We start from the raw sequence: 20,609 nt of genomic DNA, 5'->3' as shown, positions 1-20,609 counted from the left end.
ATTGGTCTACCACGCTTGAGTCGAGAAATTGACTCATCATTTGATGTTTCTTTGGGAACATCAATATGTGCTGGAGCATTAGCAGCCGGTAAGTATGACTTAGTCACCCTTTTCACATCACTAAATGCATCAGGTAATTTATTTGCAATATTTTGCAAGTGGACTATTCTTTGAACTTCAAGTTCACATTCACTTGTCCGATGATCAAATTGATGTAGTGATGCATTCCAAGTTAATTCACTTGGTGATCTCATATTTTCTCCCCCTAATGTTGGAAATTTTGTTTCATCAAAATGACAATCGGCAAATCGTGCCGTGAAAATATCTTCCGTCGTGGGCTCTAAATATTTGATAATCGATGGAGAATCATATCCAACATATATTCCCAATCTCCTTTGAGGACCCATTTTAGTGCGTTGTGGTGGACTAATTGGAACATACACCGCACACCCAAAAATTCTTATATGGGAAATATTAGACTCTTGGCCAAAAACTAATTGTAAAGGGGAGAATTCATGATAACTAGTAGGTCTGATGCGTATAAGTGTTGCTGCATGCAAAATAGCATGTCCCCAAACTAACGTGGGGAGTTTCGTTCTTATCATTAATGGTCTAGCTATTAATTGGAGACGTTTAATCAATGACTCAGCGAGACCATTTTGTGTATGAACATGAGCAACAGAATGTTCAACAATTATCTCAATTGATATGCAATAGTCATTAAAAGTTTGGGATGTGAATTCACCGGCATTATCAAGACGAATCCTCTTAATAGGATATTCTGGGAATTGTGCTCTTAATCGAATTATTTGAGCCAATAATCTAGCAGACACTAAGTTGCGAGATGATAGTAAACATACATGTGACCATCTTGTTGATGCATCAATCAAAACCATAAAATATCTAAATGGTCCACATGATGGGTGAATTGGTCCACAAATATCACCTTGTATTCTTTCCAAAAATGTAGGTGATTCAATACCAACTTTAGTCGGTGAAGGCCTAATAATTAATTTGCCTTGAGAACATGCATCACATGAGAATTCTTTAAAATTTAGAACCTTCTTGTTTTTTAATTGATGCTCATGTGAATTCTCTATAATTTTTCGCATCATTGTAGAACCAGGATGTCCCAAACGGTTATGCCAAGTCATAAACGTATTCATATCAATAACTTTTTGGTCAACTGTGGCATTGATCTCTACTACATTTATTTTTGTGTAGTATAAGCCAGAAGTAAATGTCGGTAATTTTTCAACAATGTATTTCTTTCCCGACATTTATTTCGTAATAAAAAGATATTCTTTTCCTTCTTGGCTTACAGTCTCAATATGATATCCATTCCGTCGGATATCTTGAAAGCTCAATAAATTCCTTTAAGACTTAGGAGAGAATAATGCATTATTGATAATAAAATTTGTCCCTCCATGTAATATAATATTTGCTCTTTCGGAGCCTTCAATAATGTTTGTACTACCACAAATTGTGTTGACATTACTTTTTCTTATTTGCAAATATGAGAAATATTTATCCTTCTTAAATATAGAATGTGTTGTCGCACTTATCAACAAGACATAAATCTCCATCATTGACTTCATGTCCAAAGTTCATATTCTATTCAAAATAATAAAATTAATAAGAATAAGAAAATATTCATAATAAAGACAATATGAAATAAATAACTTTTATTCATAATAAAAACAATTAAACCAACTTAATATTGTCTCAAATAAAAATAACTCAAAAACATTACACTTAAATAAATCAAAACATATAACTAAACGATAGATAAAATATTTAATAATTCTGCACGTTGCCATCTCCAATCAAATGATCAATTCTCCCATCTGGGTCTTCAAAGAAATTAGAGACATCGAAAGGTGCTGAGAAGGATGGGACTTGGCTTAAATCTTCACCTTGATAAATAAAATTAGTCTCTATATCTCTTGCCTTTTCTTTTGATGCTTGGTAGAGATCAACAAGGTGTTTGGGCGTACGACAATTTTGATACCAATGCCCTTTTATTCCACATCTATAACACTCATTTTCTGATTTCTTTGGCATATTATTTTGACCAATTTCAACTTTCTTTGCTTGGCCATTACCCCATTTTTGATAATTTGTATTCTTTTGATTGCTATGACTATAGTCACGTGGCTCTTCATGCCCACGATTATACGGATGAAAGTGTCCTCGACGGTGCTCACGGCCACGTCCACGTCCACGTCCATGACCATGACCACTACCACGACCAAATTCGGTCTTATTTTGTTTCCTTTTTTCATCATGCATCGCCACATTCACTTCAGAGAATGGGTTGACTCCAGTGGGATGGATTTCATGATTTTTCATCAATAATTCATTATTTTGCTCAGCCACAAGCAAACATGAAATCAATTCAGAATATTTTTTGAAGCCTTTCTCTCTATACTGCTGTAGTGCTGTTGCAGGAGAACATTAGAGGCATGAAACGTGGAATATGTTTTTTCCAATAAATCATCATCAGTTATTTTTTCTCCACACAATTTCAATTGTGAACTGATGCGAAATAATGCAGAATTATATTCACTTACAGACTTAAAATCTTGTAAGCGCAAATGCATTCAATCATAGCGTGCTTTTGGGAGAATCACCGTCTTTTGATGGCTATATCTCTCTTTCAAATTATTCCACAGATCAAGAGGATCTTTTATCGTCAAATACTCAATTTTCAAACCATCATGAAGATGGTGACGAAGGAATATCATAGCATTTGCACGGTTTTGCGGTGATTCATTATTTTCATCTTTGATTGTATTTCCAATACCCATAGCATCTAGATGTATTTCAGCATCTAGTATCCAAGAGAGATAATTCTTGCCGGAGATATCAAGAGCGGCAAATTCAAGCTTTGAGATATTCGACATGATGAAATCTAAAAAAAAATTAAGAATCATATAATATTCATCAATAAATGATAAAATAAATTTGAACATGTATTTAAGATGATAATTCATGAAATAGACATAATTTAATAAAACAGACAAAATAATATGAGTTGTATTCATATATATGTTATGCTCATGTGTATGCGTAGATTTAATAAATCAAATCACCAATCAAAATGCTAAAATCTGATAATGATGTATAATCAAGTAGTCATGCTTTTAATTCAATGAATTTAACAAAACAAAGAAAACATGAATTAATGGAAGACATCCACGTAAGTTAACATATGCAGTTTAACAAATAAAAAGAAGATGATGAACTAGTCACGTGTCGCGAATGAGAAAAGCAAGCATTAAAAATTCACGAAGTGAACGATGAGATGCGTCTACTTTTCACGGTGATTTTTGTTAAAAGTGATAGCAAATCGTGCTGATAACGTGTTATAAAATAAAGGAGAAACTAACCAAAGAATATGCAAAGAAAACAAGTAAATTCAATATATCAAAAGTATTATATGAGTGACCTATTTATAGGTACAAGAAATTTTCGAGTATGGTAACTATGCAATTACAAGGAAGTGATATTATCTTGATTCTTTACCATCTCTCGAAGATTTGATTATGATTTTCTTCGATCACCCAAATCTTTGACATCCATAATATTGTAACAATTAACACATAACTCTAATAAAGAATTTAAATCAATCAAACATAAAAAAATAATAATCCTAATATTTATTAAATTAATGCATGCGATTTAATAGATTGGATTTTAGGCGTCACATTATCAATTGACACACATTCGATGTGTGTGCAACGTAATACATGAATATTAATTATTTATGTATATATATAGGTATGAGAGTAATAATATCCATATAATTGAGAAGAAAAAGAAGTGAATTGAAAAGGGAAAAAAATAAAAAAAATGTAAATTAAAAATAATAGAAAGAACAGGGGTGAGTGGAGGAGTATTTTTGGATTAAAAAAATCCAGACCAAGACACCAAAATAATTTTTTTAAAGCTCTCAGCCTAAAGATATATAATAATGTTTTTCACGTTTCACGAATATTATAATTTTTAATATTTAAGTCCAAGAATATGATATCATTGTTAAGGTTTGCAATCATAAAAAGCAAACATTGTAGAATATCATCATGATTAATTTCTCCCAAATGACAAATATAATTAATTTTAGAAACGGCTATGAAGTATATAGTAAGATACGTGTAAATACTTATTCCATTACAAATATAACATCATCGCCACGTAATAATTTTCTGCTAATTCTTTTCCAAAATTGCTGCTCAAAGTCTCATGTTGACGTATCCCAGACATTCCCAGGCTAGTTGTAATGGTCAAATATTTGCAAATATAATAAAAATTATTAATATATTCTATTACTCTATTATCTATTATCTATCTATTCTATTATATTATATATTATATTATACTCTATATATATATATATATATATATATATATAATTTGAATTGTGAATTTCATTCAATACCCTTATTATCTTCATTAATTGTTTGGTTTTAATGGTGAATTTACAATTTTATCCTCATTATTTTATTTAATAATTTAATACTTAATATTGTTGTCATTTTCAAGGTTTTTTAATGTCTTTCATCTCATTTTATAGATTAGTCAATTATTTATTCAATGTAGATTAATTGTTAATATTTCATATCATTTTTTGTGTCCATTTATTTATTCAAGGTAAATTAATTGTTAATATTTAATTCATGTCCTAAATTTATATTGTGAAACTTTTGATTATTAATTTACAATTTTGTCCTCATTATTTCATTTAACAATTAATATGTTTGTCATTTTCAAGGCTTTTTAAGGTTTTTCTTATCATTTTATAGATTAGTCAATCTATGTATTCAAGGTAGATTAATTGTTAACATTTAATTCATATCATTTTTTGTGTTCATTTATTTATTGAAAAAAAATTAATTGTTAATATTTAATTCATGTCTTAAATCTATATTGTGACACTCATTAAAAGTAATTATTGAAACCTACCTTAATATTTAGACTATAAAATTAAAAAATATTAATTTTTTTCACTTATTTCAACTTTCTCTGTGTTTTTAGTTTACTAAACTTTTTTAACATAATATTTTGATTATTAAACTTTTAAGAAAAATAAAAAAAATTAAATCGAACAATTAAATTTCACCATTTCAAGACATAGTCCCATCTTTTATACAATCATTCATTTATTTTTTGACATTTGATAATCTAGCTAGACTTTTTGATGTTTCAGTTTTTAGGAAAAGATATTATAAAACTAATGGTGACGATTAATTGTGCAATATTTTTGCAAATTTTAGGGACTAAAAATGTAATCAACAACATCAATATTTTCTTGTGCAAAGTAAAAAAATTATACTCATTTCGTCTTATTAATTTAAGCTTGTATAAATTTTCACATATATATATTAAGAAAGTGTTTGAAAAAATAAATTTTGCAAATAAATTCTCATTTTGTCCTTATTTAGTAAAATTTTAATAAAATAAAATAATTATACATTTTATGAATTTAATAGGGATAAATTGATAAAAGAGTAGTACAAATGATATTTAATATAAAAAATATAATATATAATTAATACAAATAAAACATAAATGTTGTTTAAATAAGTGAGATATAGAAAGTATGATTATAACTAAGTTTCATGTTGATGTTTGTACTACAGTATAATACTTAGCTAATATAATCAATTAATGTTAATACTTATGAAATCGTAAAAATTTGTGTGGCAAAAAGTAGAAAATCATGCTATACTCAAATCGATTTTTATTTAAGACAAATTATTTTTATATCTAAGTTATTTAAATCTTTGAAATGATTGATTATAAAAAAATTTAACTTGTTTAAAATATGATTGTTCATCCTCTAAAAAAAAAAAAATTTCTTCTCATTTTTTTTAATCTGCTCACATTTTTATTGCGAATAATATATTTAACATACTATTCTTAAAAATTATATATTAATTATCACACTCCATATATAAAATGTTTTTTATGGCATGTATAACAACATGTACTTTATACGTATATCAAATTTAAAAAAACTTGGTTGAATTACCATTAAAGAAAATTAAGCAGAAAACATATTTGAATCCCATCAAGACATTATCGTATAAATTATTGGTTGAAAAACTAGAGGTAATGAGATTAGATGACATAGAATAATTCTCTCGGAACAATGTGCGTAAAAAAAAATTGAATGTATTATTATGTATGACCAAGATGATTGAGAATCAAAGCAAGTTAAGCTAGAACAATTATCTTATGATTAACATGGTTACCAGAGAAAAAATAATATGTGATTTATATTTACTTTATCAATAGAAGATTAACTTTCATCTCTAAATAAAGATTTTAAATAAAGGAAAAATAGTTTTTTTTTGTTCACTAACTTATTTACTTTAAGGAATTGGTCCACTAAGTTTTCAAAAAATTTTTTGTAACGCTAAATTTTAATTCTCTGCAATTTTTGGTTTAATTGATAACGTGAAATTGGAAAATATAGATTTTTAATAAAAAAAAAAAACTAACATAACGCAAAAATGCTGAGATCGGAAATTATTGAATTGTCAAATATCACGACAACAAATGGACTAACAACGGTCAAAAATTAAATGTTAGTGCACCAAAACCTAATTTGACAACTCAATGGACTAAAAATCAAATTTGAACAAGTTAATGAATCAAAAAATCATTTCTCTGAAAGAAATTATTATTATTTACTTAAAAATCAATATAAATAAAATTATCATTTAATATAAATTATTCATGACGCTTGAGATTTTGTATTGGTTAAAATATTTGAGTCATGTTGTTGCTATCAACTATAGTTCGGTCATACAATTAATATCGGAGTCAAGGTCATGGTTTCGATTCACATTGATGAAAAACACAAATATGGATAAGATTATTGTTTGTGTGCAATAATTGTCCTTCTCCCGGGTTGAACAATTGAAACATGTGTTTGTTTAAACTATTGTACGATTTAGAAGATTTGAGTTGCACAATTACCAACTATAATTTTTAATAAAAGACAAATCACTTAATCATACTGTTGGTAACACACACACACACACACACACACATATATAGATATATATATATATTACGATTTTCAATAAATATACAACATATGTTATTGATTTAAAATTGTCAGCTAAAAAATAAATCAAACTCAAGATATAAACATATAATATCACTACAAAAAATGTCGATCAAGAACCGACAGACAAATATCACAAAAAAAGTTAAAGTCGTTATAATCAGCTAATTAGATTTTGAATCATGATGATTGAAGTTTTGAACTTGTCCGTAAAAAATATAACACTTGATTTTAATAAGTTAAACATTCAAAATTTGATAACTTCGATCTCAAGCAAATAAAATTGTAGTTACTGTACGCACGTGCATTTTTCTAGTATATATAAATATATTCTAATCGACCCCAAAAAAACAAAGGAGGAAACAAAAAAGAAGTTGGAACTTAAAATCTAATATCCAACAAATGATGACGATAATTAATAAATATTTTTCGTAAAACTTCCTTTTAAAAAAGAAAATTTTGATCGAGTCCTTTAATTAATGCCAGCCAAACTTGTGAACCAGAAACAGAAGGAAGAATCAATAATTTCAGGGGTCCATTACACATGTATATGTTCTACTTTAATATGAGCTCCAACCGGAAGCATATTAATTCATTTTTTGATCCATTCAAAGGTAATACAATTCAAGTGCATTCCTGATGTAAAATACAATTAATTACAGTAACAAAGAGTTTTGAATTTATTAATCAAACATCAGAGAGCCACAGATTAATTACTTCGTATACAACTCTCCTACTGAATTTCTTGACGATGCTACTGAAGACGATGATAATTTTCATAATCACAAGTCACTGGACTTCCAAAAAGATAATCTGCAGCAAGTTTCCATGGATCCCTTCTGCTTTCTTGATCACAAATTTCTCGAAAATTATCCCTTTGCTGCTGCTCGATCTTGTCTAAACAAGGCCAATAACCAAATATAATTTCACACAGATCCATAGCTTCCAAGCCAGAACCATACGAAGTTTGCAATCCAATTTTATCATAATAGTCTTCATTTCTTCCATTCTCAAATCCATCATCACCATGTTTATGATGAGAGTTGTCACTCGGGGTCGACTGTACTGCTGTAACCTCACCTCCATTTTCAAGAACATCTGTTTCCAAATCAGTTTCTTTGTTTATAGTTGGAAGCTTTGTTGCGAGGTTATCTAGACCATCTTTGCCATAAGGTGAAGGTATGGACCCGTAATCAAATTCATCGAATGAAAAAACGTCGGTACTAGGGGTAGTCCGAGGATAACATATTTCATCAGAAGGAGGAAGAGGACGGCCGTAGGTTGTAACGGGATCATACCCGCCACGATAAGGATCCGGGGAGTATTCTTTGAATTCGGGGGGTTCGTTGAATTCTTGTGTAGAAATAGAATCAGAGATCGTGGATTTTGTCTCTGAAGAAAGTGATGGATCATGCTGGATCAGTTTAACCTCAGTGAAGTGGTAAACAGAGTAATTTACTTCTGATGGATTCACATACCCGCTATGATATTCATTATCAGAAGAATGATTTTCAAAGGGCGAATACCACATCGATTCCGGCTCGGTGTAGACCATGTAATTAGATACAGATGGAGTCATGAAATAATTATATTCACTAACCTTCGGCTCGTTGAATTCATACCAAGAAGCGGGCGGCGAAAACGAGGCATGAAATGGAGTTGGAACCACGTTGTATTCAGAAGACTGGTATGGAGTCGAATAGAAATCATCTGTATGACCATCGTAGTAGCTATAGAAGGCCATTAAGAATCAAAATAAGCCTCTTTGTAGATCTCTGAACATCAAAGAAAATGGAGGAGAATCATACTGGGAGAGATGGAACTACTCCCAATTGAAATGGTGGGATCACAGTTTGTTGATGATGTTTTCAATATTAGCCACTTGCTTCTTAGTTCTTATCCACTTGTACTACATTTTCAAGGAGGATTAGGCTCTAGAAAAACGTTTGGTACCACCATCATAAGAGTTTTACCAAGATGTAGGCACTTTATGTTCGGTGGAGAGTGGAGAAAACAGGGATCAGTTTGGGGACAAAGTCATGTGGCTCTATTCCTCTAGTTTTTGAAATCCAAAACAATGAGGGCGACGGTTGACCTTCCGCTTTGTGTTTTCAAATGTCATTTCTACTCAACAAAGAGGGTATCAATTGGTTTCAAGATCTGAATTCAACATGACAATTTTGTAGGGGATATAATACCGGTGAGCTAAGCCATTCTGTCCACATTACCTCACCTATATATAAATCTATCATTTCTATCTTTTTATTATTGTTTCTTTTAACCTGGTGACATAATGCTCCATCCTTAAATATCTTTTGATAAAAGTCAGGTCCCCCGCGCAATCGTGAAGGTCCACAACTTTTGTTATTTACCTATTCACCAGCTTAATTTTGATTGGAACCCCAAGAGAACCGGGTGCGATGATTAGATGATGGTAAGAAGAAAACAAGCCAGCAATACTAGAATGAGAAAAATGCGCAATATTATGATACTGTTTCCAGATGACATGTACATTATCTCATTTGAACCCACAAAATACTATGAAGCTACGCATGGTGACAAATTAATTGCTACTAAAAGCCGTGAACCAACCCGGATACAGGGGAGGATCGTTAATCTTGAATCAACATCCCATCATCAGAGACTTTAAAGCATTAGTCGATGCGCTAGCATTTCATAAACAGAAAATAACCAAAACCGACATGCCACCTGCAAGCCATCACAACAGTAAGGAAGCAAAATCTTCGTAGGCATCGCAGACTTAGTAGCAAATAGCAATGAATTCCTTGTTATTTTGATTTGATCGTGAACAAGATACAGTGATTGATATAGACGATTTCTGTAAAGAAACTTCAACCTATCGATCGTAAATCAAGAGGCGGATTCAGGAGTCGCTCCTTGTCTTGTTCTTCTTTGATCAGGAGGGGGGCCATCTCTCTGTCTGACATATGCTTTGCTCTTGTATTTGGAACTTCTAGCTTGCTTTGGTTGATAAGTTGGATACTGACAGGGAATTATCTCTCCGTTGATGTACTTATCACCTACAATCGAGGAAAATAAAAATCTTTAAACTATCAAATACAATCATTTCCAACTTAGACATCAAATAATGCTCATAAACAGCAAACCTCCATAATCCTTGTTTTTAACATCTATGTAAGAATCTGGCAGGACCCATAAAACACCAGGCAACCCTACAAATAAGAAAATTCTAAAAAGGATGAAACAGAGAATGCAATGAATGGGAAAGAAGGAACAAGTTAGACTTACAAGTAGCAAAAGACATACCCTTAAATTTCTCGGATGTTTCCTCAGATACAGTGCATTGAAAACCAGTGTATGTAGTGGTACTAAATGCATACATGTTCTTCTTGGCTTCTTCCATGCTAACAAAATTTGAAATCAAAGTGAGACAGACGATTGACATTGCTAATATGAAGCCTTTAGTAATCTAAAAAGGTCATCAAACCATTCAGCAAGGCTTCATAAAATATGGTCGATTATCTATTAACAAGGGAAAGAAAAAGGACTGCATAGAAAACAAATTGATAATCAGAAAACAAATAAACAACTTTCAGTAACTTTCGAAACACCAAAACTCTCCCCTTTTTGTTATTCTATTCAAAATTTCAAACACAAGTTTAAATTTCGATAGCGCCAGGTCTTCTTAAATTGCAAGATTGGCAAGTATTTAGGAAAGAAAAATGACTTTAAGGTTAGTCAAAACAAGTTTCTCAATACCCTGCAAACACCCTTGCATTCGAAGATTATTCCACACAAAATCTTGATATTCTGTACATACATACTCATATATATGTGCATGTATTATCATACTTTCCTACTTGCAAAAATGACTTTCAGGTTTATAATCAAGCAAAAAATTAAAACTTTTCAACATATTACATCAGAAAAAAAAAAAAAAACACGTCGATGGAATGGGAGAGCGATACCTCCCAAGAACAGTAGCAAGAGTGTCGAGATAAGTTTCAATCATTTGCTCTCTGGTGGGAGCTGGGTCTTTGGGAAACTCCAAGACTATGAGCCAATGATTATAGTCGCATCCAGGCAACATAATTGTCTCCTTTTCCGCAGTACCGCTGCCTCGTTTGGAAGAGTATTCGCCATCGCTAAGTGCTCTTAAAGCTGGAAAAGAAGCGGTTCTTGATGGAATCCGGCGCGGAGGAGCAGATGAGAGGAATGTTAAAGATGTAGAAGGAAGTTGACAAAGAGATGTTAGGGTTTTGGGGGACTGGTTTGGGGTTTTGTGGAGTACACCTACGCTCAGAGTCGCCATTGTTGATTTGCTTGAGGAAGATGATAAGCTGACGATATTTTTGTTTCAAAACCATCACGTGCCCACCGACATGTACAAAGTATTAGTAATTATTTTTAAAAATTCGATTAAATAATATTATTAACACCAACTACATTGAATTAAATAGGATTAACAAAATTCAGAAAATTCCCGACCCTTCTCGATTTTCAACCCGTTTTCGTCTCAAATTTTTTTCGTCCTGAACTTTTTCCGACCCGAGTTATCGGAATTTTTCCCAGGATAAACAACTCTACCCAACGGAATTCCCGACCGACTTAAATATATTAATAATATTTTTAAATATTTTTTTAATAAAAAATATATATTTTTATAATTTTCTGTTTTAATATTAATGTTTTATAATTATCTACCATATAATTATTTTTTTTATATTTATATTTATCTTTTTTATGTTAACATTGAATTATAAATTTTTATTTTGTTTTTTTATTATTATGAATAATTAATGTAAGTGGTTGTTTTAGTTTATTTGTAATTTACTCAGAAGATGTTTTAGTTTTTAATGATTATATAAAAAAATTTAATTTATTTGTAATGCACTAAGAAATTGTTTGAGTTTCATCATAAATTTTTTTTTAAAAAAAATATTTTCATAGAATTGTTTTTTAAAAAATATTGTTCGGGATTACCCTCTCCCAACCGTCGGGATCCCGAGAATCCCGAACTTTCGAGTCTCGACACTTCTCGGATGCGGGATTGAGATAAAAAATATCTCAATTCTTATCCGAACGAAAATCGAATAAGAGGGTTACGGGACGGATCCCGACCGAATCCCACCCCTAGAATTGGTTGAACTAATAAGGAGAATTTTTATTGAGTACCCATATTTTTGAATATATTTTTCTTGCATAATAGGAGGACGGCAGCTGAATGCAAGATTGTTTGCTATAAGATTTGTATGTTATTTTATATTTTTTAACAAATTATCTAATGTAAACTCTAAAAATTAACTATTTCACTTTATATACGTTTTGTTTTGTTTTGTTTTTCTTAATGAGAAATATTTTAATTTTAAGAAAATGTGTTAAAAGATAAATCTGTTAAACCACGCGATTAATATTCATTATTTTTAATTATATATTGTGATTTATTTAAAATATTAAATTTTCTTAAGTAAAAAAATTCATAAGACATGATAAAATATAAAAATAAAGAATTAACACTTGGCTTAAAAAATCTTAGAAATAAAAAATTAAGATTAAACGAAAATAGATATTAATTTAATGAAAATATCTTTAATTTAAGGGTAAATGATTTAAAAATCCCTACCAACCCTTCAATCTTTATCTTAACTCCCTAACCACAATTTTTTTTATTTCAACTCCCTAGTGGTTTCCATTTTTGAATTAAATATTATTTAGTAACTAATCCTTTGTACGTGGCATTGTTAACCTATCGAACCAGTCCCGGCCATGCAAGACTATCAGTTACGCAAGGTTTCCAGCCGATTACTCCGAATTAGGGTCCAACATGCTTCCGTAAGATGAATTAAATTCAAATACCTCTTTGACCAAAATGTCGTCGGGTCATACCTGCCGAGTTTTACAAAGTGCTCCTCACACTCCAACCACGCAGTTGCAACATATGATTTCTGCACAAGCTCCTTCAACGACACCCAGCACAGCCTTAATTCGTTTTTTACCTTAAGACGTATGATATATAAATTTAATTATAAAATATGAGCATGAAAGAACAAGAGGCTTTAAAGAAATTATTCAGACATAATATTATTACATAAATCAACTCCTTTGAAGAGGAGAAGACAACTTGTTTAGCTACTTATAGTAGCTTTGTTCTTGAAATACATGAAAGAAAACTTAATACAATAGAAAGATAAATATTACAACAATTTATTTGTAAGAAAACTGAAGGGAATGATCGATGTCTTCAGCTTCCTTGAACGCTTGTATTTATAGCTGAGGTTCCACTCGTTTCACCGAGAAACTTCAGGGAATCTTACAGTTGTCTTGTATTTCTTTATGTCATTATTGATGACATCTTTTACTAGTGGAGGAGGCAGATGTCTTGTATTCTTTATGCCATTATTGATGGCATCTTTTACTAGTGGAGGAATCACATGTCTGCCACTTTCTTTTGACTTTATTCTCCTCACATGTTTGCTTTATTGTTGTCGGGGCATCTTTTGCTTTTGAAGTAGGCCCCTGTGAAAACGCATCTTCAGTGGTCCTTGTCCACCTTTGCTTGTCTCAGAAAAATCCTTTCGATCCGTTCGGGATCTAAAGGTTTTTCCAAATTTTGGTTCCTTCTGATTTGGGCATTCTGAGTAGATATTCTCTGACCATCGTCCAATATGAGTCATGTTACAAAATTTTCGGCGAGTTTTTTTACTCCCCGGTAGCTTGTTGTTCCACAAAAGATTTCTCTTCTTTTCAAAGAGTTCTTCCGCAAAGGCTGTAGTTTTTCCTGTCATTGTGTTTAACAAAAACGATCCATTCACAGAATTCTGATAAAATTTAAATGGAAACTTGACTTTGTCCATCTCAGTAAGAAAGACCCAAATACCCCATGCCCTTCTGGTTGAGATCTCATTTTCCCCGAAAGTGGACACTAAGGGTATTTCTTAAGTTTTAGGATCCTTGATAAATTTGTGACTATTTATATCAGGTCTCCTTAGCTTGATGAAATGAAAGGGTTCGTGTGATCCTTTCACTGTTGGTTTCGGAGCTGCACTGAAAAAGTATAACTCAAGCACATCTCCTCTGGACAAATGGTCGTTATTTGCTCATGTTTCTTGGACTGCTTCCTGAATCTATTTCGGTAACTGAGATATCTCCGGAAAGCTTGGTGACGTTGTATAAACTGAGGCCAAGGATCCAAATTCATACCAGAGCTTTACATCCTTAGGATTGACATTGTTTTTTAGTCAAACCCTTGGATATATCCCTGCCACATCAACCCTACAAGTGTTGGGGTTAATTTCACTTCTTGTACTTAATTTCTCCCACCTTTGTTGATAAACCTGAAATGGAGAAATAATAGTTGGGTTAGTATCGATCTTAGATTTGCCTTTGTCAGTGTTGAGCCTAAGATTGATCTCTTCCTCTTTTACCCCAGAGGCGGAGGGTTGACTTGATGAGAAATCCTCATCAATTGTTGCTTCATCTAGATCATCAAAAGCTGATGATAGATTAACACTTGTTTCTTGAGTTTTAGCTTCCTCAACATCTTGTTTCCCAACCGGTGATTGTATTTCTTGTTTTTGTAAAACCAATGGTTTTATCATATCTTGTTTATGAGAAACCAATGGTTTCTCTATAGCTTTCACAATTGGCCCTTGAATAGCAGCCCATAGTTGTGTTTGAGCTTGCATACATCCTGTAATTCGATTAGATACTTTGATCCGATCAGCTTATTGTAACATGCCGGCCATTTCAGCATTAATGGCTAACTGGTTGAACTCGGTTTGAAGCAACCCAAGGTGTTCCCTGAGATGCCTCTGCATTTTCATGATGGAATCCATGTCACTGCCTTCCATCTCTTGTTAAGAAATCTGCAAGAATATTTTCATGAGATTTAATAATAACAATATCAAAAATATAATTTTGACATAATACTTGCCATCTTAATAACCTAGCTTTCTCAGGTTTAGATTCAATTTTATTTTTTAGGAAAGCTTTTACCGGGGTGTTATCAACCTTCAGAGTGAATTTTTTAGCAAGTAAAAATAATGGCCATTTTTCAAAAGCCCTTTTAACTGCATAAAATTTCTTTTCGTTGATATGCCATCTGATGGCCTCTGATTCTGAAAAAAGACCGCTACAGTATCTGCATGGTATTTCCCCATCTGGAGTGATCTTGGTAAGGACTGCTGCCCACCAATCGTCACTGACATCCGTAAATAATACCAGATCATCTTCATCTAAGGGTATAACCATTTTTGGGAGATTCTTACATATCTCTTTTAATTGGTTTACCCCTTTAATATGGTCATCGGTCCATATAAACCTAGCATCCTTTTTTAACAAAGGACTGAACATTGTTAGGTTGTTAATGAACATCCCTGCAAAATTAACTACTCCAAAAAAACTCTGGAGTTGTTTTACGTTTTTGAGTTTATCTGAAAAATTCTTTACCTTTTCCACAATATAGGGTTGCAGAATTATTCCAGTTTCATCAATCTCAATACCAAGGAATTCAATTTTCCTTGTTGCTATGACTGCTTTCTTTTCAGATAAGACCAGTCCTTCTTGTTTACAAATTTTAGAGAAAATCTCTAAGTGTTTAACGTGTTCGTCTATGTTTTTTGATGCTATCAGAATATCATCAATATAAACAAACATAAAGTTGAAATAATCTTTAAAAAGGTTATCCATCTTTCTTTGAAATATCTGGGGTGCATTAGTCAATCCCATAGGCATAACTTCCCAAATATAGTGTCCTTGTGGAGTGGAGAAGGCTGTGAATTTTTTACTGCCTTCTTCCATTCGAATCTGGTAAAATCCAGACTTACAATCAAATTTTGAGAACACTCTAGCATTTCGTACACAGCTAATTAGGTGTTCTCTACTTGGTATGAAGTACCCATCAAACTCCAGGATTTTATTAATACCTTGGTAGTTAATAACTAGCCTGGGTTTCCCTCTTTTTATTTCACCATGATTTCTAACCAGAAAACCTGGGCTGCTATATGGTGAAACTCCTTCTTTGATTAAACCAAGGTCCAAATGTTCCTTGATAATCATTCTCATATCCTTTTGATCTGTTATGTTCATCGGGATAGGCTTATATCTCACGAATTCATACTCTTTGCCTTCCTTTAGATTAAGACTGCTTTGAGTTGATTTCTATCCCACCATGCCAAAGGTTGCTCGTTGTAACTTTCTTTGAGTCTCTTTTTGACATCTTCAAGGGATACCTTATTTTCTAACTCTATATCTCTGTGATTTAGAGTTACCTTGAGAAGCTCCATATCCTCTGTTAGGAGTTCTTGTTCTGTTGTTATTTTCAACATGGTTTCTCCAAACCTTCTTGGATCTTTGTCCTTTATCACCACGCTGACTGCGAAATATTATCGGCAATTGTCGATAAAAAGCAACCTTGAGTCTTTGAACTATTATTTTATGATCACAAATTGTAGTGAACATAAGTTTTCTTGACTCATTGTCTTGTGTGTACTTCTTAAACATTTGTAAGAAGTTATTTCCTAACAGGATATCAGCTCCTGTATCATGGAAATAGATTGGTGGTGTTTTTACCTTGTACCAAGGTGTTTGACCTGCACCTCCAATAAGGATCTCTGCTTGTTTTATTCCTTTGCAAAGAATTAAAATTCTTTGAGAGAAATCTCGTCCAGCAATTTTTGGCAATTTTTCTTCACATTCTTCAGGGAAGACTCCTCTTTTTGCTGTACAAATTTCTGCTCCCGAGTCAATATAAGCTGCAAAGTATTCAGCCTTATATTGTTCATACAACATCCCTATCGGAATGTATATGGAGAAAGGACTTGTTGTCATTTTTTAAAGGGATTACTAAATAGCCCCGCCATTTTTAACAGACTGTGTTGTAATTCTGTAATCCGATTAAGACTATTTACCTTTAGTTTTTCTAAGGCCTCAGAAGGTAGAGTATGGTTACACATTTCTACTTCTTCAATGCGTTCTAGTAAATCATGTTCATGACTTACTAATTTCAGCAGTTGCTTCTTCTTCTGTTTGTGAACAGAGTTTTCGAATCTGATTAAGGGATTGTCTCTTATCCAATTCTTTTGGTTTTCCATTTCGTAGAATTCTTATTGAATCCTCCAAGTCTTTTTTTTTGCCATGAACTCTATTCCCTTTTCAATGCATTTCCATGGTTTATGGTCCTCCAGAAATTCTAGACCAAGAATGAGCTGATCCATTTCTTTTCCTGGAATTCCCCAGATTTGAACTTCCAATTCTCCAATATTCATCACTCCTTGGTAAGTTCCTTTTTCCTGTTGTTCCAAATAGTAAATCGAGTTACAAGGGAACTGGTTCCGATGACTTGTAATTTCGAATACTATTTTCACTTCTTTCCATCCTTCTGGAGATCTAAGTTTTCCTATTATAGAAAACTCTTTTTCTTCTGGTGGAATTTCTTGAATAGGAGATTTGTCCCATCTCTTTCTTGTCATTCTGTCTCCTTGGAAAGATAACCTTCGGGGTTCTATTTTAAGGTCTCTGTATAGAACTGGTCTGTCTTGAATTTGAATGTCTGTTTTCTGAATTAAAGGAAACTCGATTCTTTCCGGGTATATTGCTTGAACAACTTTCCCAAAGATCTCTGAAATTTCAATGAACTCATTTCTAATAAATAATTCAGAATGGTGAGTATTAGAAAGAGCATATGAAATTTGATACGTAATAGAATATGGCCTATTACCTTCCTTCATTAGTCTTTTTTCCTTGAAATTTTGATGCAACGTCAAGGCTCGACTAAAATCTCTATCAGCTAAATTGTAGGATATTCTTGGATAAATAACTCCCACAATTTTTCCTGCACACAAATTTCCCGAGATAGTTCCTAGAACCGCATCTTGTATATTCCCCATTTTTTTTATCGCATACTACGATTCTATGGGTGAATCTATTCCCTCTTTAAAAGTAGCTTTGATCATAATCTGGATTGCTCTAATATGAATCCAAGACATTGTCTTTGCTACTTCTGCTTTTAATTTCTGTAATTCCTCTCAAATTTCCTCAAAGGGAATTAACTGCATCTCAATTTGATTACTGATTAATTCCATAGGGATCGCCATTTCCCTTTTGGATACCTTATAAATAAAATTATGTCTTCTTTGTCTTAGCCCTAGGTTTCCTAAGGCTCTTTCAACTTGTCCTGCCGAAAATCCTTGGTACTTTTGTAATGTTGGATTTTCTCTCATAATCCTTTGGACCATATTATGAGATATCGTGGTTTGACTAAAGAACCCAACCAAACTTTCATGTGTTTCATGCCGAAACACTTCCTCTTTACTCTGATTCTGATTCTGATTCATCCTCAGAAACTTTTCGACTAAACAATATCTCTTCTTCGTATATGCTTTCATCTGAGGGGATATCCTCAAATTGATATACTTGGACTAGATCTTGAAAGAAGACCGCATCATCCATATCTGGTGTTGCTTCAAAGAGTTTAACTCCTTTTTTTCTCGTTTTCTGGACAATTTGTAGATATATGTTCTCTTGCTCCACATGTCCAGCAGTTGCAATCCTTGAAACTTTCACTTGCTCTTGTATGAGTTCTTCTGAAAGTTCTTCTTGATGGTGTTCTTCCCCTGCTTTGTGATAAGCCTGTTGTTGGAGATGTTCTTGTAGGTCCACTTCTTCTACCCGATCTATAGGATTTGGCCTTTTGTTTGGACCAAAATGTTCTTGGTTTCCAAGAACTTTTCATTCTTTTATTATAGGGATTACTTTTGAATTTATTCTTTTTAAATCCCTATGATCTGTTTTCAATGATCGTTGGAAGATTATTTTCTCTACAACACAAAGGTGTACGCTTATCTATACCCCTTATTTTCTTGTAGTTCTTCTGTAATGCTGTCATATGTCACCATTCTGCTAATTTTCCTTTCAAAAAGGAGGCACGTCTTGCCAATGTATCAAGATTACCTGGAACATATTCTTTGATCAACATTTCTCTCCAGGGACTTGACATTTTTGCGAAAAATAGCTGAATAGCTATATTTTCCTCAAATCCCAAATTCCATCTGTATTTAGTGAATAACATAATGTATTCATCAACTAAACAGATATCATGTAACTCGAGGCTATAAAGAGCTTGAGTATATCTTCTCTTTTTCTCTGTATCTTGATTATTAAAATAATCTATCCCTATAAATTGTGCTTTAAATAGGGTGGCCATTCTTTCTCCAATCTCGCTGAGGGATTCTCCTGCTAAGATTGATTCTTAGTTTCTAGCATAGTCATCTTCCATGCGATCTTAACAGATCCCATTAGACTCATTTCTAGAAGTTTAATGAATCCTTCTTTATTGAGATCTAATGTCCCTGCTGCAATTCTCATAGCTGACGTCCAGGACATCATCTATAAGATCTTCTCTGTTTTTGAAGTCCAAAACATCAAGGTTTAACATAACCCCGTAATGATGTATTGGATCTAAAACAGTTTTTCCGTAAGGAGTTTGATGGAGTGGGATTTTACTCCTTCTTGATCTGGTTCCTGCTGGATGTAAATTTTCTCCAACCTGGAAATCACTATGCGGTTCTTCTGTTTTAACCACATATCTTGGGGGATTCCCTATGGGTTGTTCACCCTCAGGGAAATTCATTTTTAGATCTACTACTTTTAGATTCGCAAATGAATCCGCAAGATCTTGTAGATCCTCGAGATTTAATCTTTCTAAAGTAGTCATCAGATAGTGTTTTTCTCTGATACTGCTTTTATAAGATTAATCATCATTTCATCACTGGTTAAAGGTTTTTGAACCATTTTGGTTTTACCTTTCTGTTGTAACAAAGGTTCGGTACCAAATGAGAGTGGTAACCTTCCTCCTGTATTTTCTTTTCTAGAACCCGAAGTGTGTTTTAGATTTATGATTTTATTTTGAAGATCCTTTAGAGTTCCAAGAATTTCTTCTTGTTTCTTAAGGATTTCATCAATTTGCCGAGGTATTTCATACAGCTGATTGCTGTAATATTGTACCGTCTTTTGAATTTCTCTAAGATCTCCGGAGAGTTTAGAGGAATCTGGGGTAATCTCTAAAAATTGAGAGTTATAAATCATTTTTCTTTATCTCTTCAAAATTAAGAGCATTAATCACAACCTATTGTGAGTAATCTATTGTGAATAGATTAACTTGTTTATAGGATTTCATATGGATAAAATCCTCTTGATTCAAACCTTCGTTTGAAGTCATCTTTTGTAGAAATCTTCTCCTCAACAAAGAAAAACATGAATTAACGAATAATATTACGTCTGAATAATTAACCTAAAGCTTTGATACCATTTTGCGGATAATTCTTTATACTGTAAATGAGCAAAAAATCTCCAGATTTAAGCATAAAACCTTTAAATTTTAAGCATAAAACCTATAGATTTCAAGCATAGATTAGCATAAATCCAGTACAAGAATTAAACATTAAAATATTCAAGTTTGGTGGTCCTAGGGAGTTATAGTAAAGAATCTTTTGGCTAGGAAGTTATAATAAAGTTAAGAAGAGTATTAGGGATTTTAGGACAATTCACTCTT

The 20,609-nt window shown here is 32.4% G+C and overlaps 3 protein-coding genes across 3 annotated transcripts; all 3 read right to left on the bottom strand.

Moving 5' to 3' along the window:
- Positions 1 to 1,797: 1,797 nt before the first annotated feature.
- Positions 1,798 to 2,906, bottom strand: LOC140869675 (uncharacterized). The gene is made up of 2 exons (XM_073272974.1): positions 2,634 to 2,906; positions 1,798 to 2,430 (listed from the first exon to the last, which is right to left on the bottom strand). Exons 1-2 carry the CDS (start codon positions 2,904 to 2,906, stop codon positions 1,798 to 1,800), a joined length of 906 nt encoding a protein of 301 aa, XP_073129075.1.
- A 4,706-nt stretch (positions 2,907 to 7,612) lies between these two features.
- LOC140888037 (uncharacterized) lies at positions 7,613 to 8,971 on the bottom strand. Its single transcript, XM_073295714.1, has one exon. The coding sequence runs from the start codon at positions 8,820 to 8,822 to the stop codon at positions 7,833 to 7,835; it is 990 nt and encodes a 329-aa protein (XP_073151815.1). The 5' UTR covers positions 8,823 to 8,971; the 3' UTR covers positions 7,613 to 7,832.
- A 589-nt stretch (positions 8,972 to 9,560) lies between these two features.
- On the bottom strand, positions 9,561 to 11,420 carry LOC140888041 (DAG protein, chloroplastic). The gene is made up of 5 exons (XM_073295719.1): positions 11,029 to 11,420; positions 10,367 to 10,464; positions 10,207 to 10,272; positions 9,936 to 10,119; positions 9,561 to 9,787 (listed from the first exon to the last, which is right to left on the bottom strand). Exons 1-4 carry the CDS (start codon positions 11,370 to 11,372, stop codon positions 9,950 to 9,952), a joined length of 678 nt encoding a protein of 225 aa, XP_073151820.1. The 5' UTR covers positions 11,373 to 11,420; the 3' UTR covers positions 9,561 to 9,787; positions 9,936 to 9,949.
- Between the last annotated feature and the right edge of the window lie 9,189 nt (positions 11,421 to 20,609).

The sequence above is a fragment of the Henckelia pumila genome, chromosome 1 (genome assembly GCF_033568475.1).
Source record: "Henckelia pumila isolate YLH828 chromosome 1, ASM3356847v2, whole genome shotgun sequence".
Classification (NCBI taxonomy): domain Eukaryota; kingdom Viridiplantae; phylum Streptophyta; class Magnoliopsida; order Lamiales; family Gesneriaceae; genus Henckelia; species Henckelia pumila.
The sequence above is the reverse complement of the archived record's forward strand: the minus strand, read 5'-3'. Positions and strand labels throughout refer to the sequence as shown.